The 15697-nt window shown below is 46.7% G+C and overlaps 1 protein-coding gene across 1 annotated transcript; it reads right to left on the reverse strand.

The window, feature by feature from the left end:
* Window positions 1–224: 224 nt before the first annotated feature.
* Window positions 225–6091, reverse strand: LOC144325876 (uncharacterized). Its single transcript, XM_077920668.1, is given in 2 exon segments — window positions 225–3232; window positions 6018–6091. Coding segments are annotated over 2 exon segments (2070 nt in total). The 3' UTR covers window positions 225–1236.
* Window positions 6092–15697: the final 9606 nt, after the last annotated feature.

Raw genomic sequence — 15697 nt, forward strand, 5'->3', positions numbered from 1 at the left:
CAAATGTAGAGTAAGCCATCTGTGTGAGCAATGAAAGCATTGCGTTGACTGGGTTTAAACTATTTTGATATGATTTTTTATCAATCCACACCTCTGCATCTCTGCGAAATAAATATTTAATCGCCTCCCCAAGGGGCCCCTGCCTCAGAAAGAGGACGAGGACCTTGGAAGGAGTGCAAATGAAGGCTCTGTACCAGTCGGGAAAAGACAGAGACCACACCAGGTTTTGGAAAAAGCAAAGCCTGATCTTTATTGAAAGAACAGAAAAACAACAACACAAAAAACTGTTGCAACAGGGTCCCTGCTCACGCAATGACATGGAGTCAGAGACCCCAACAAAAGGACTGCCTTGATTCTTATACCTTTTGATTTTCATTCAGATCAATAGCAAGGAGGTGGGGGGAAGCGACATGAGTGGTGTGAAGAGTGGATTAACATAAGGTAAGCAGGATGTTGAAAGACTTTCTGGAGGTGTCAATTTGCTGAAGGGCTCAGGTGATATGTGTCGATCTTCTTTTGGATCTGCTTAAAATGGCTTTTCCTTTATCTACAGGAAAACCTTCGCAACTGCTGATAAATCAGCATGCAGATGTGGGGCTGGATGTTTGAGAAGATGTTCAGGAAATGACTTAAATGTTAATGTGAAATCCTATTCTGCATTGCTATCAATTCAGGTGTGATAGCCTGATGTTTGCATACTTTTTGGAAAATAAAACTGCTTTATTTTGAGCTCATATCTGTGTGTATTCATGGTATGGTTTGCAGACCCAGTAGGTGGCAGTGTGGGAGAGAGAGGTTTGGCAGCCTTTTGGATACAATATCGAGTCAAGTACATACATTTGAAATACATAGATTGTTACATTCTTTAAAAACTATATTTTGGATACATTCAGAAAAGTACAGCATACTACGGCATTTCATTAAAGATACATTCAGGAAGAATACATTTAGACTCATTTCAGTGAGACAGGAATGGCAACAGGCACGTTACATTAAGATGATGCATTAAAATGGAAAAGGCACACATTATATTACATTCAATGATACGTGAAAAGACACAGTAAGATGACATATTCCCAACAATGCATTCTTTAAGGCACAGTTTAGTTTATTATTGTTGTGGGACTTTTGGGTAGGATGATATCTTTAGGATCATTTTTCCTTTATTCCCCTCTCTGACCCTGATTCTCTTATGACAATTTCCCCTCTCTGAGGCTTAATTTTTTTGGGGGAAAATTATTGCCTCACATCCATTGCTACATACTCTCCTTCTCCAAGGTGATACATGGGCAGGACCTCGGGAAGGGTGCGATCGGGTTGCAAGGGTGCAAGAATGGGAGTGTGGGGTAAGGGTGAACGGAAGGTGGACATAAGGATAGGAATACATTGTCCACAGCAGCACAGGATGCCAAGGAAGACAATCAGGGAAATGAATATAATCAGTATGCCTCTCGCTAATTCACGGAGCCAAGAGGTTTGAGGTAGCCATGACCAAGGATCCCAGTCGGAAAGACCTTCATGGCGGATCTTCTTCAGAGTATCAGTTAGGGAATCTATGGAATCAAGGTGTCCAGTGATATTGAGGGTCTGGTCTGACACAAAGGAACAGCATTCTGTCCCGATTAATTTACAAGCACCTCCTTGGGATGACAATAAATAGTCCAGACATAAATGGTTTTGAATGGACATTTTGCGTACTTCCGTGAGCTCGGTAAGGACAAAACGTGTAGTAGCTTCTGACTCTTTCATGAATTGTAACAGGACATCGGCAAGCCTAAGAATGTCTAGGTGATTTGATAAGGTTCCATAAGCGGGGAGGAGGGCTCGGAGCCACATTTCCCCATTTGGTTTTGGCTGTGGGCGTGTCGTGGGAATGGGGGATCGCCTGTTTCTCAAGTGGCCGTCAGGTAGAGCTAGGGTAACTCTGAACCCTGGGTGAATGTGGCCGAGGTAACAGGACCCCTGCATATGAATAGAGACCCACGTATAAGCTCTTTGCGCACAGATCCAAAATAGTCCTCCCAGCGGCTTTTCTATACGCCCGGTGCGGAAGGCAGTAATGAGGTCTGGCATAGGTTTTTCTCGAGTGAAGGGTGTCAGTACTGCAGTCAAAGCATCGCTGAGAGATTTGAATGAGCGGGTGTGGGAGTGGTTGCGAACCAGTGTGGTGAGTCCCTCGGGGTTGGTTTTGATGGTAACATTACAGGCGCTGGAGCCTACCTGGTCTCCAGTTCCCGAGAACTCCTTGAACACTGGTCCAAAGGTTTGGCCACTCAGATAAATATATTGGGAGCTGGGTTTCAGGAAAGTTAGGTTGCGTTGAAGCAGGTAACTAGATCTGTATTGATCTAGTGTGAGGGGTGTGCTTATGAAGGGTATCCCTTCATCAATGTGTGATGGGGCGTGTGCACAGATCCAGCACTGTGAAAGATTTGTGGTTTGTACTACATTCTGTAGAAGTTGTACATAAGAGTTTGCTTGCCATGACGATAGTCTGCAGGCTGGGGGGGGGGGAGGTGTTATTTCTGAGAGTTTAACATGTCTTGGGGCAGTTCCTATGGGGTGGACAGGGTCCTGGGACTTGAGGAGCATTGGGTCAGTTGCTATTCCCCCACATCGCTGCGGTCCCTCAGGATCCCATTCCAAGGTTTTCCCACCACCCACAGGATGCAACCACCCTTCAAGATACGCTTTTCCTACCCAGTCAGAAGTTGTGTGCAGGTCCCATATACAGCAGAATCTTCGGACGCAAATACCTTGGTAGGTGGAAGTAGCCATTTGACTGGTGCAATAAAATCCATAAGTCCAATGTTTGTAGTACATGGAATCTGTGTAGCTTTCCCAAAGTCCATTGCCAATTTCAGAGGGTTGATAGTGCCTGATGACTTTTCCCCATTCAGCTTGGATGTAAGTTCCATTGTGACAGACCAAGCAGATCCATGGATCTTCAAGGGTGTATATGGCTCATCCCAGGATGGCATAGGAGGCGCTTCTGACGATAAGTTCCCAGGCTTGGCTGTTTCTAAGTCGTGGTCGAAAGGCGTGGGGAATCAGGGTCCTAGTGCCCGACAGGCAGAAGTCGAAATCTCCCAAGGCGTTGAAATCATTGGTGTCAGTAAGGTCACGATTAAGGTAGAAGTGTTCCATGGGGGTGTCTCCATACTGGGACCCTGGCGGTACACTGGTGGCGACTGGAACGAGGGTACTGTTACCAGAAAAATCCGAGGGCTCCCTTGGACAAAAACAAAGACACCAGCCAGGATAACCTGGAGCAAAACAGCAGCCTGTAGGCTTGGCCTTTATTGAACTGTTGCAACAGGGTGCTCCCCTCACTTGCAGGAGAGAGGAGGGACTCAGAAAAATGGTGTGCAAGGTCTTATAAAGACTTTTGAAATTGCCACCCTGTAGATCAAGACCACCCCCCAGAAACATCATACATACATCACAGAAAGGAGGGATTGAGGGAGGAGTTGTGGTGGTAACCTGAGTGTCCTGTCACCTGGCTGGTTCCTCCTTTCCCCCCTCCCCATGAGTACTTTCCAGGTGACAGAGGGGAGTTTGCAGTTTCTTGCCCCCAGAGGGAAGAGCTGATGATTGTCCTTTGTTCCAGTCCGTGCTGAATCCACTCCCATATGCAAGTTCTTTGTGATCTTGATGGTCTTCTGTCTAGGACCATCAGGATTGGCATAGCAACTGGGCAGGGCTCCTGTGGATGTGCTGGTATGCTGAAGGGATTATGGCTGCCCTGTATCAAACCTTCCCCATTTTGTAGTCCTTCCTTCATGGAGTAAAATAAAAGTGGAACAGTGCAAATCCGATGTATGGTTGATTTTCTATGAATTTATAACAGAAGCGTAGCACATGTAGTGTGTGAGTGTGAAGTTTGTACAAACTGAATGATTGGGGGGAGAGGGGTGCCTGCGACAGTACAGATGAAGTACAGGGATGTCAGGCAGGCGATTCTCCAGGGAGTCATAGTGGTGAACCTGTAAAAAGAAAAGAAGACAGACAACATACACAGACACACACACAAGGAGGGGAGGGGGGACAAAAGGGGGGGGGGACAAGGGGGAGAAGAGAGATTATCCAGTGTTGGAGCTGGGTTTTTCTTCCTTCCGGAACTGCATTCTGATGGGGGGTGGTGGTCGGGGTCTTCTGGGCTAGGATCGACAAGTATCCTCGAGAGCCACTTTTCTTCAGAACTCTTCCCTGGTTCCTTTCCAGCTGCTAGGGGACTATGATTACCCCCGCTGTCATTAGTTGGGCAGTCCTCATTGTCAGGCAGAGTCACGTCCGGGGTGTGTGTGTCGGGGTCTGCATTGGGGAAGCTTGGAGGATTGGACGCCTTGCAGAAGGTGTAATGGATCCAAGCACTCCTCTCTGATATTTTAATTGCAGTGGGTGTCGTGAGAAGGATCTGAAAGGGGCCTTCCCATGACGGCTCTAGAGTGTCTTTCCTAAATGATTTTACTAGGACCCAGTTCCCAGGTTGAAAGGGATGGGCATCCACATCCAGGGGAACATTTCGGCTTGCTGCAGCGTATTGGTGCAGCTTCTTAAGGTGTCGCTGTAGTTGTATGACATAATTAGTCAGTTCGTTTTCTCCCACCTCAAGTTCAGACACAGGAAGCTGAGTGGTGTGGGTAGGGGGTGGGCGCCCAAACAAGAGTTCATAAGGGGAAAGTTTTAAGGTTCCTCTCGGTTGACTCCTGATATTGTGTAATACGATAGGAAGGGCGTTGATCCACTTGAGACCAGTGGCTGCACATATTTTTCCTAACTGAGTTTTGATTAGTCCATTCATGCATTCAGTTTGCCCTGACGATGAGGGATGATATGGGGTGTGCAGCTGCCATTTAATGCTGAACGCTTTTGCTACTGACTGCACTATTTCTGCAGTAAAATGAGAGCCACGGTCGCTGTCTAAGCGTCTGGGTACCCCAAACCTGGGAATGATTTCTTGTACCAGAATATGGGCCACAGTTTGCGCAGTTGCGCGCTTGACTGGATGTGCTTCCGGCCAGAAGGACAACTGATCTGTTATGACAAGTATGAATTTATAGCCTAAGCATTTGGGGAGTTCTGCAAAGTCCAGTTGCAGGCTTTCAAAAGCCCATGGTCGAGATCCGGGGAGCTTTTTGGGTTCCCTCTTTGGGTTGTAGCTGGCACAGATGGTGCAGTTCTTTGAAACAGCCTTTGCATGTTGGTGAGCGTCTGGGGCGTACCAGTGTCTAAGGAGACTATCGGTCAGCCTATTTGCCCCTCAATGCGTGCATTGATGTAGGATACGCAAATGTTTGGGGACCCATGCTTTGGGCATTATGAGGTGCCCATCGGGAAGTGTCCAGGTGTAGCCTTATTGGAGTTCACCGATTGGGTCTGCGTTGCTCCGGGACAGGAGGAAGGAAGTCAAAATGACACCGAGTTGGTTCAAAGAAAGAGTTTATTCTGCTCTCCTGATAGCAGAAGGCACTTGCGTGGTGAGTCCACAGCAAGTCCAAAGAAATGACAAGTTTCATGCAGTAGATATATCCTCCAGGCATCCTCTCCCCGTTCCCCAGCCACGTCAACTTGTATACGCAGGTTGACATCACATATGTTCCTGCTCTGGTACTCTCAACCATAAAAGGATCTTCCTTCCTGTACATCTGACCATAAAAGGATCTTCCTCTTTCTACTCTTATCTGGGAAGACGTCATAATCTCCAGGAACACGCTTTTAGCGTTTTTCCCGGACATTGGTCTTGCGCGTATTTTGTGGTCAGCACATAAGATAAAGTTCTGACGTGTTTTCTTTGTTCCCCTGGAGAGCCAAGGCCATCGCTTGCCTGTCTTGATAAAGGACAGAACTGTTTATGCAGTTGTGTCCTTATTATGGTTTTGCTCAACAGTTCAAGTTTTACGCATTTAAAAGTGCTCTCTTTTGAAAGAACAAAAGGGGGGGGTTGAGTCAGTTTTTAAACTTACTACACAGAAACCCATTCCTTCATTCCCTCCTCTTCTTTTGGACAGCCTTACGGCTTGTCCCAAGGCACTGGCTGGTATTCTCGTGTCAGTGCTATAATCTGGGGCCGAATCATTCGTGACATCATTTTACGCATCATATTTTGCAAGCATTTCATTAAGCAGGGTATACAGGAGCAGAAAAGAAGCAAGATTAGTCCATTAACATCATTACAAGTCCTCTAAGCCACCCAAGGTTCAGAAGCCACTGAGTCAACCAAGACATGTCCCATCTGTTCCATGTTGAGACAGGAACATGGGCTACTTTCTCTCTTTCTGTTGCCAGGTTTCGAATAGCTACACCATGGTCAGAGATGTTAAAGCAACAGGCTCCTTCTGTCAAATTTAACACAGCACAAAATCCGGCGGAACCCAAAATCAGGGCCGTAACTGAGGACTTATTCCAAGGCACAGGGAGGAGGGGTACTCCTCCCAAAGCATTTGTAGGTCACAGAGTGCGAGAGGTTCCGGGTGCAGACCGTGCAATTGGTTCGGTTTTGCAGAATAGGCTTCCGTTTCTGCGTGTTGCGGGTACCCCATTCTCTCATTAGCCACTGGGTTACCTTAAGTGGTGTGGGCGTGGCAATGGCCAGAAATCAGAAGACTACCATCCCGGCTAAAACCATGTCCCCCCCACAGCCCTACCTGCATCATTTGGGCACAGGGATATATCTATTTCCTAATACCTTCTTCTTCTAACACCTGGGGTACCTCCCGCAAAGCTATATACAAAGCTATATATTCAAAGGCAAAGAAAAGAAAATGTCCTCTTTTAGTCCACGCTGGATTTTTCTGTTGCCGTGCGTAGAGATGTCAGCTTCCAGGGGTGGCACCAGCAGGGCGGTCGTCTGGTGGGCGCCGAGCCGATGCCGTGAGAAGTGTGAGGCGGCATCTGTAGGGCACCGAGGGATGGTGAGTCGAAGGGGTTGGTGTAGATCAATCGTAGCAAGTCCAATCTGATACTGCCTGGGGTTTGCTTCATCCTTCAAATTAGGCCTGCTGGAATATATGCAGTCAGGTATTGGAGGCCCATCCTCTCCCATAGGTGGTGGCGTAACCGGGTTAAGAACCTCAGTAACTCGAAGCTGCAACTGCGGGTGCATGAGCAGTGCTTGACAAAGGGAGATAGAAAAATAAGTTCCTTTCATGTCCAACAATGCTGGCCCAGCGTGAGGAGTGACGCACGTGGTTTCCTGTCCAAAGGGGAACTTGTCAGCTTTTGTAATCAGAGTGGCAGCAGTCACTGCTGTTCGCATGCAGGGAGGCAAACCTTGTTTCGTAGTGGTTAATTTTTCAGACAAATAGGCTATGGGTTGGTCATCACCAGCGTCTAACAATTAGACCTTGATAAAATTACCTTGATAAAAAACATATTTCGCCCTGTGCAAATGGCTTTGGATACCTACTAGGTCCACAAATCACCATATAGCATATATTCAATACACACAAGAAAACGACAATTTGAGCCCAACAAAGGACTGCTGGACATCCATCAATGCCTTCTGTTTCTTCAGCCAATTCCCATCTCTGTACTCTGCTGCCCTCAGGACCAAAGGCCCACTTTATCGCTATATGATGTTATATACTGAAACACCCTTTTGTACTGTCCTTTTGTCTACTTCACCTCCTTTTCTTAAGTCCTCTCTAAATTATTCAATCCCAACATCATTTCCCCCTCTCATCCTCTCTCTCTCTCTCTTTCTTTCTCTCTCTCTCTCTCTCTTTGTGTGTGACACTGATACAAAGATGAAGTACGTTAACAAGGTAACACAGGTGATGATCTGGCATCTGAAATCATTCACACAAACAGAAAGCTTAAAAACACACCCAAAAAAACATGTACCAGATGCTGGCTCTCTTCTCCAGGGTTAAATGTGATTGTAGCATATACACACAAATTGCAAGCAGAAATTAAATCACAAAAGAATGAGATCCTCTCGGAGGGTAGCATATTACTGTGATTATCCTACCTTTGCCTCTTAAGATATGCTTCTGTTTTAAATTCTTTCTGCAGAATATTCACTGCGAAAGGGTGTTCTGTTGGGCTGCATTTGAAAGTTGATTGACCTTTTGAATAAACTGTAGGACAGTCCTTCCCAGTTTCCCCCTATTATTATCTATTATTTATCTGCAAATGATTTAATCTTGATATACATATTCACATACTTAATTGACTTGGGACAGTGGTTCAGTTATAATTATAGTACAACAATAAGTTAAGTGCTACCTGCTGTATGGCTAAATTTTCTTATAAGAAAACATCTGATGACAGTCAGAAAGGGTATTCCTATTAAACAGGAGGAATAAGCAACTCATGCTGACTAATTATAAACTCATTTCTGCATCTGTATATTACACACAGAAGGTGACAGAGTGCAACTCAACTCTTTAACACCAACTTTTTTTTTTTTTTTTGTATATCTATTTAATTCAATCCTATGTAGAGCAGATGGGGGGGGGGGAATTGAGAGATCAGGTACCAAGACACTGTTTAGGGGAAAGGTTCCTGCTTGTTCCTTTTCATAATGTGAAACTAAATATCAGACCTAGAGCACTAGGAACATTTTAGGGAACACCACCATGTCGGAGAAGGCTACGAAAGCATATGACATCAGCAGCCCTGATAAGAAGAAGTGCCTGATAACTTTCATATCTGAAACCACAAAGAAAGGCACACACCACAAACGAACGAATACAGGCAGTGGGGCCTTCACCTACTTCAAAATGTGGCATCTGATTCCTCATGCATTTTGGGTCCTGCTTGCGTATGCTACAGAGTGTAAACAAACCTTACACTAGAGAAATGTAAACTTGAAAGTCTTTTGAGTTCTGGGAAAATGCAGTTACAATCAGAACACAAAATTCTTCCTCTTCCAATTTTTTTTTTTTTTTTACCATGGTTCAGTAGCATACCAGTGATGAGTTCATTGTACATACTTTCTCCATCTACCTTAATACATCAATTTGCATGCACACATTAAAAATCACTTTTCCTTCAAAGGAACCATACATAAGGTAACTTTGTTCAATATTGCCTTTCACCCAAGAGAAACCTAGGAGGAATCTCCTCCTGGGTAACTGTATCAATTAATCATTGAGGTATTCGTCTATCAACATCTTGATTCTGCTGTCACTAATGCATTTGACAACTTTTGATTCTGGCAACTACCCTGAGTATATGTGTGTCTCAGAACAGGAAAATTTCAAAGCATTTTAACACTTTCCACACCCTAATGTGAACAGGGAAATAAAAGTTATTTTGCCTAAGACCTCTCCTGGCATGTACACTCAGAAACCAATAGAGCCATCTCAATTTTCAATTAATAGATGTCAAAGGAGTGTCTTTCATGGGAGGGACATACTGAAAAGCACAAGCAACATTCCAGGTCCCTACTCTTGCCGTTAATTTATGGATGGTTAGCTGTCCAGCCAGCAAAAAAGAGGGCTGTTCTATAATATATTATATTCTTAATTCTTAATTCAGAATTATTTAAAAGCTGGTTTTACTCATGAAAACCTCAACCAAGAATCTGATTGCATTCTAACAGCACATGCAAGACTTTGACACCTGTGTGTCGCTGGTCACACACACCCTTTATGCAATTCAGCTTTTACTAGTAAACTCTCTCTCAATAATAGCATCTTAATATATTACTTTCATTAATACTCATCAGCATAAACACTCAACCATCTTTACAGCCCATTACCCAACTTTTCTCCTGTTCCAACATTCTCATTTCTCTCCTCCCTCTACCTCCCACAGTCTTTTCTACTTCCCTCTACCTTCTCCAGCCCAGACCACTACTTCACCTTCTGCACATAGGCGCCGACTCCATGGGGCCTGAGGGGGCCCGAGCCCCCTCAAAAATTCGTTTGGGGGGGCTCCGCCCCCCCAATAATTTAAGAAAATTATTAGTTATAGAGTGGTGTGAATCATGATAGTGTTCTCGGGCGCCCCTCCAGCAGAGCGCCGCCGCCTAGCGCACGAGAGGCGGCTCCTCCTCGGAGCCTGCAGCTCCGGCTGCTGCCCCCGGCTCGTCTGTGCAGCGGAATCAAGGGCGGCGGGGAAGTCAGCCCTCTGCCCAGGCCTGGCCCCCTCGCACCCTGCCGGGAATCGGATTACAGGGCCGGCCTCCCTCCCCGGGATTTATTTGGGGCCCTCGGCACCGCGGAGATTTGGCCGGAGAGCAGCCGGGGGCGGGAGCAAGTGGCTGCTTAATCCAGGCCGGAGGGGAGCGGGGCCGAGCTGGAGGCAGAGGAGGGAGGAGGCTTCCCGCAGAGCCCCGCCGAAGCATGTCTACTCGGGAGTAAGTGGCGCGGAGGACGGGGAGATGCCCAGGCAGGGAGACAGAGCTAAGCCGGCAGCCGCCGCCGCGCCCACAGCCAAGCATGTTTTGTCTCGCCTCGTTTTCCCGCCCCAGAAAAGGTTTTGCTTCTGCTGCTGCTGCTGTTTGGCCACGTTGGTGCCCAAGAGAAAAAGCCCTCGCTTGCTGCTCTGTTGTATCTGCTCCGCGGCAGAAGGCGGGGTGACTCCGTCCTGGAAAGGAAAGGTCTGGCTAAAGGCCAGAGTGCCTCTGAGCATGGGCAAAGAGCCTTTCCCTCACCGCAGTCGGTTACGCCGGAGCCGCGACACATCCTTTCAAAGTGGCTCGCAGAGAAGCTTCTCGGGCTCTTTTGCCCTTCCTCGTGGGAAAAGCAACAAGCGAGAGAACAGTGTTAAGAATGGACTTTTCACAAATATTGCTCCGAAATTCTCACTGGTCTTGTTCAGATTTTACTCGTGGTGGCGATAGTCTGCCTTTCTTCCAAGGAGCTCAAGGTACTATCAGCCTACATTTTTCTCTCTCTAACCCCCACCCACCCCCGCCGGCTTGTGGTGTAGGCTAGCCTGAAATTAATTCTGGGAACTGTAGTTTACCCCTCTCGGGAGCTACAATTCCCAGAATCCTAACAAACTGCGGTTCCCAGGATTCTTTTTTAGGGTGGTGGGAGGCAGCCCCTGTGAGTTTCATGGGTGGGGGGGGTGCTTGTGCAGCCCCTGTGAGTTTCATGGGTGGGGGGGTGGCGGCTTGACCCCGCCTCCTCCCCACCTGCTCCCTCGCCAGCCAGCCAGCCGCGCGCCCTAGCCGGAGAGCCCCGGCCGTCCCCGTTGCGCAATCGGCTGGATCTCCCTTCAGCAGGCCGTGCTCACAACTCGGCCCAGGGACCCCCCAGCACCGGATCTCCGGCCCAGCTGAAGAATCCGGCAACAAGCCCCCTCCTCCCCAATCGCTCCGCCGAAATACGCTCCAAAACCCCCCAGATAGGCCGCCGGCCGCCAAGTCTCGTGGCGCCCTGAGCGAGGGTCTCTCCCCAACACCGCCACCTCGAACTGCGTTCTCCCGGCTACCCGAGCGAACCAGCGGCAGGACCCCGGTATGGGCCCCTCCAATATTTTTTATAAGTCGGCGCCCCTGCTTCTGCATACAATTGTTCATCCTTTTTACAAATAAAAATTATACGCATTTCAAAAATATATCAGAAGAAAGATAGTGCAAAAATCAATTTTGGTATCAAATAGTGTGCTATTCCTTATTTTAAACTGAACTGAGATTTATAATAATCTATTATTTTAGGTAATAAATACCTACAAAAGGGGGGGTTGGGTCAGTTTTTAAACTTACTACACAGAAACCCATTCCTTCACAGGTTTGACCAATTTTATGCCCCCCTATGTCCTGCCAATGTTTAACTTCCTCAGCCTGGGCTGAGTTGTACACGCGTGCAAAATTAACGTCTGAGGGCACTACAAGAGCCTGGAATTCGTTTCGAGGCTGTGAGGAAATCGTGGCTTCCTGAGCTGTGGAGTCGGCAATGCGATTTCCGACAGAGACAAAATCAGTTCCATTAGCGTGCGCTTTGCAATGAATTACAGAAATAGCCTCAGGAAGATGTATTGCACCCATGAGCCGCTTTACAAGTGGCGCACGTGAGATTTGGGTCCCTGCTGCTGTTAGAAATCCTCTTTGTTTCCATAGTATTCCTGTGGCATGGACTAGACCGCAACAGTATTTGGAGTCTGTATATATATTAATGCGCTTTCCTTCACTTAATTCGCATGCTCCTATTAAGGCAATTAGTTCAGCAGCTTGTGCACTATACCTAGGACTGATAGGCGCTGCTTCCAATATACTCTCATGGGTGACTACAGGATATCCTGTCTTCTGTACTCCAGAAATGGTTTTTGAACTCCCATCTGTAAAGATGGTGAGATCTGGGTCCTTTAATGGTAGATAATCTAAATCATCTCGTGGTTTTTCAGCCAGCCTGACAGCTTGGGTACAATCATGGTGGGGGGTGCTGTCATCAGGGAGTGGAAGGGGGGTTGCAGGATTGAGCGTATTAACCCTCTTAATGCGGACGTTTGAAGGGATCAGTAGGGCAGCTTCATATTGGCTGAGTCTGGCATTACTGAAGTGTTGGCAGCCGCGCAAAGTTAGCAAGGTGGCTACTGCATGGGGCACATTTAGGATAAGTTCTTGGTTTTGCACGATTTCTAACGCCCTTTCCACCATTCTGCTGATGCAGCTATTGCTCTCAGGCAGCCTACTGTCCCTTTTGCAACACTGTCCAGCTGGATGCTATAATAGGCAACTGGCCTTTCCTGTCCCCGGAATGTTTGAGTCAGAACCCCTGAAGCCACCCCTCTCTGTTCATGAACAAACAAGGAAAAGGGAAGCCGATAGTCAGGGAGCCCTAGGGCAGGTGCTGATCTTAGTTCACGTTTTATGGTTTCAAAGTTATTGAGGCACTCCTTAGTCCAATTAAGGGGTTCTGGTCCATCCTTATTAGTCATCTGCACCAGGGGTTTGGTCAGTTCACGGCAGAATCCACTCATTCCTAGGAAACCTCTCAATTGTTTCTTTGTCTTTGGTAAGGGAACTCTTTCGATAGCTTCTACTCTTTCTGAGGTAAGGGGTCTAGTTCCCTGTCCTATAATATGGCCCAAATATTTGACTTTGGTAAGGCAGTATTGAAGTTTTTTTGGTGAGACTTTGTGCCCCTTGTATGCCAATGCTGTAAGGAGGTAAATGGTGTCCTTTTGACAATTTTCCTCTGATGTACTACTCAAGAGTAGGTCATCAACGTACATCAAGAGGGCAGATCCTGCTGGGAAAGTTAAGTCCTGTAGGTCCTTATGCAGGGCTGATGCGAAGATGGTAGGGCTTTCTACGTAGCCTTGGGGCAATCTGGTCCATGTCAATTGACTGCTTCCCCATGTGAAGGCAAAAAGGAACTGGCTTTCCTCATGAACTCTTATAGAAAAAAATGCAGAGCACAGGTCCACGACACTGAAGTGTGTGCTGTCGGGAGGGATTCCTGTTAATATGGTGTTTGGATTGGCTGTGATGGCATGTCTTGGGATTACAAAATTATTTATGATCCGCAAGTCCTGCACAAGACGGCATTTGATGGGAGTCCCTGGGGGCCAGGTTTCTTGACAGGAAGAAGGGGAGAGTTACACGGGCTGGCACAGGGCCCAAGGATTCCTTGATCCATGAAGTCCTTTATCATTGGTTTCAATCCTTCTATTGCTTCTGTGGGGAGGGGGTATTGCTTGATGCAAGGGTACGGAACGTCTGTGCGGTATTTGATTATAACGGGGTCTGCAGATTTAAGTCCTACTGCTGTGGAGGTAGTTCCCCATAACCAAGGGGGCACAGTGTTCTCAATAGAAGGGGGTATTCCTACATCAGGGGAGTTCTCTTCAGTTAAGATACCCTGGAAGGAGGCTGCAGAATCTTCGGGCATGTGTAGAAAAATACCATCGGGGCTACATGTGATAGTCGCTTTAAGTTTGCACAAGAGATCCCTTCCCAAAAGATTTACAGGACTGGCAGTGAGGAGAAAGGAGTGCTCAGCTGTTAAGGGTCCCAGTGTCACTGTGGTGGGTTACATGTTCTGGGAATTCCGTCAATGCCCATGATGTGTTGCCTTTTGTGACTTGGGGTTAAATGACTATCACTTAAGGTAGAGAATGTAGCACCCATGTCCACTAGGCATCTATATTCATGTCCATTGATATTTATAGTGCAAATGGGTTCATTGGAAGAAAGGTGGAATGTTGGGCAGACTAGGGCAGCCGATTCAGAACTCCCCACTAATTGTCAATAGTCAGATCTCTGAGATTGGGTTTGAAGGAAGGGATTCTGATGTTGTCTTTCGTGGCTCGGGTTTAATGCTGGGTTTTGGTTGTAGTGATTAGCAGTATTGAAGGTTTGACCAGTGGCATTTAAGCGTGCAGGACAATCCCTTCGGAAATGTCCTTCTTGCTGGCAATGGTAACAGCGTGCGTTTGTGGGGTTGCAATTTATTTCATTGTCGGCATTCTGCTGATGATTGCTTCGGGGAAATGAATAATTATTTTGTCAGGGTCCTTTATATGGAGGTTGGCTATAAGGGTGGTTTGGTTGCGGTTTATACGAGGTATTTGTAGGTGTTGAAGGAGCTTTATCTGGTGGGTTCAGAGGAGGAAGAGGAGGATTATAGGGTGCACCAAGTGCTAGCGCTAAAACACGAGAATTTTCCTCCCTCTCCCTTTTATCCTCCTTTTTTTTCTCTCATCTCTTCCATCGAAGACACTTTTTGCAATTGCTAGGATTTCACTCATAGGCTTTCCTTCATAACCCAGTTGGTGAGTGAGGACCTTTTTAATATCTGGGCTGGATTGATCTTTGAAGAAGCTTTTTACAATGACTTGATTTTCTGCGTTATCAGGATCTATTCCTCCCCAGGTTCTGAAGGCTGATATTAGGCTGGTGTAAAAGGCAGAAGGGGTTTCGTCTGGCCCTTGACTGATGGCTTGGATTTTTGTCCAATTTATGCTCTTTCCCCCCGCTAATTTTATTTGGAATAGTTAGTTTTTGCACTGTGGTCTGAGCCCCTTGCGGGCATTGGTCCACCAAAGAAGGTGGCATGGAATTTACATTTGACCCAGGCAAATCTTTGGCAAAGGAAGGTGCCAATGGAATTACCTTTGGCATGACCTCAGAGGAGAGAGGCTGGAAATCTAGAGGCTGAGATGGAGGGAACAATATTATGGTATTTTTAAAAGCAGCTAGGGGTTGCAACAATGTGGGAGCATTCACGGAGACAGCTGGTGGCTGGAGCAAAGGGTTAGAGAGCTTTCCCACTGCGTCTCTACACAAATGCCAGGTGTGCAAGACTTGTACAGATGCCTCAGGATGTCTATGGAGTGCATCGCCCAGCTCATTCCATTTCTTAATGTCATAAGTACCCCCCTCTGGAAACCAGGGACACAGTCTAGCAATCTCTAACAACAATTTTTCTACTAGGGGTGCTAAATGCTTATCATGCCCTTCCTGAACTAGCAAATTATTCCTATGCTTTTCCTGAAGACATCAAGAAGGGGTAAGAAGAGGTGGCAAGAATACACAGAGGAACTATACCGGAAAGAAATGGATGTCTTGTACACCCCAGGTACTGTGGTTGCTGACCTTGAGCCAGACATCCTGGAGAGTGAAGTCAAATGGGCCTTAGAAAGCACTGCTAATAACAAGGCCAGTGGAAGTGATGGTATTCCAGCAGAACTATTTAAAATTTTAAATGATGATGCTGTCAAGGAGCTACACTGAATATGCCAGCAAATTTGGAAAACTCAGCAGTGGCCAGAGGATTGGAGAAGATCAGTCTAC

The sequence above is a fragment of the Podarcis muralis genome, chromosome 16 (assembly GCF_964188315.1).
Source record: "Podarcis muralis chromosome 16, rPodMur119.hap1.1, whole genome shotgun sequence".
Classification (NCBI taxonomy): domain Eukaryota; kingdom Metazoa; phylum Chordata; class Lepidosauria; order Squamata; family Lacertidae; genus Podarcis; species Podarcis muralis.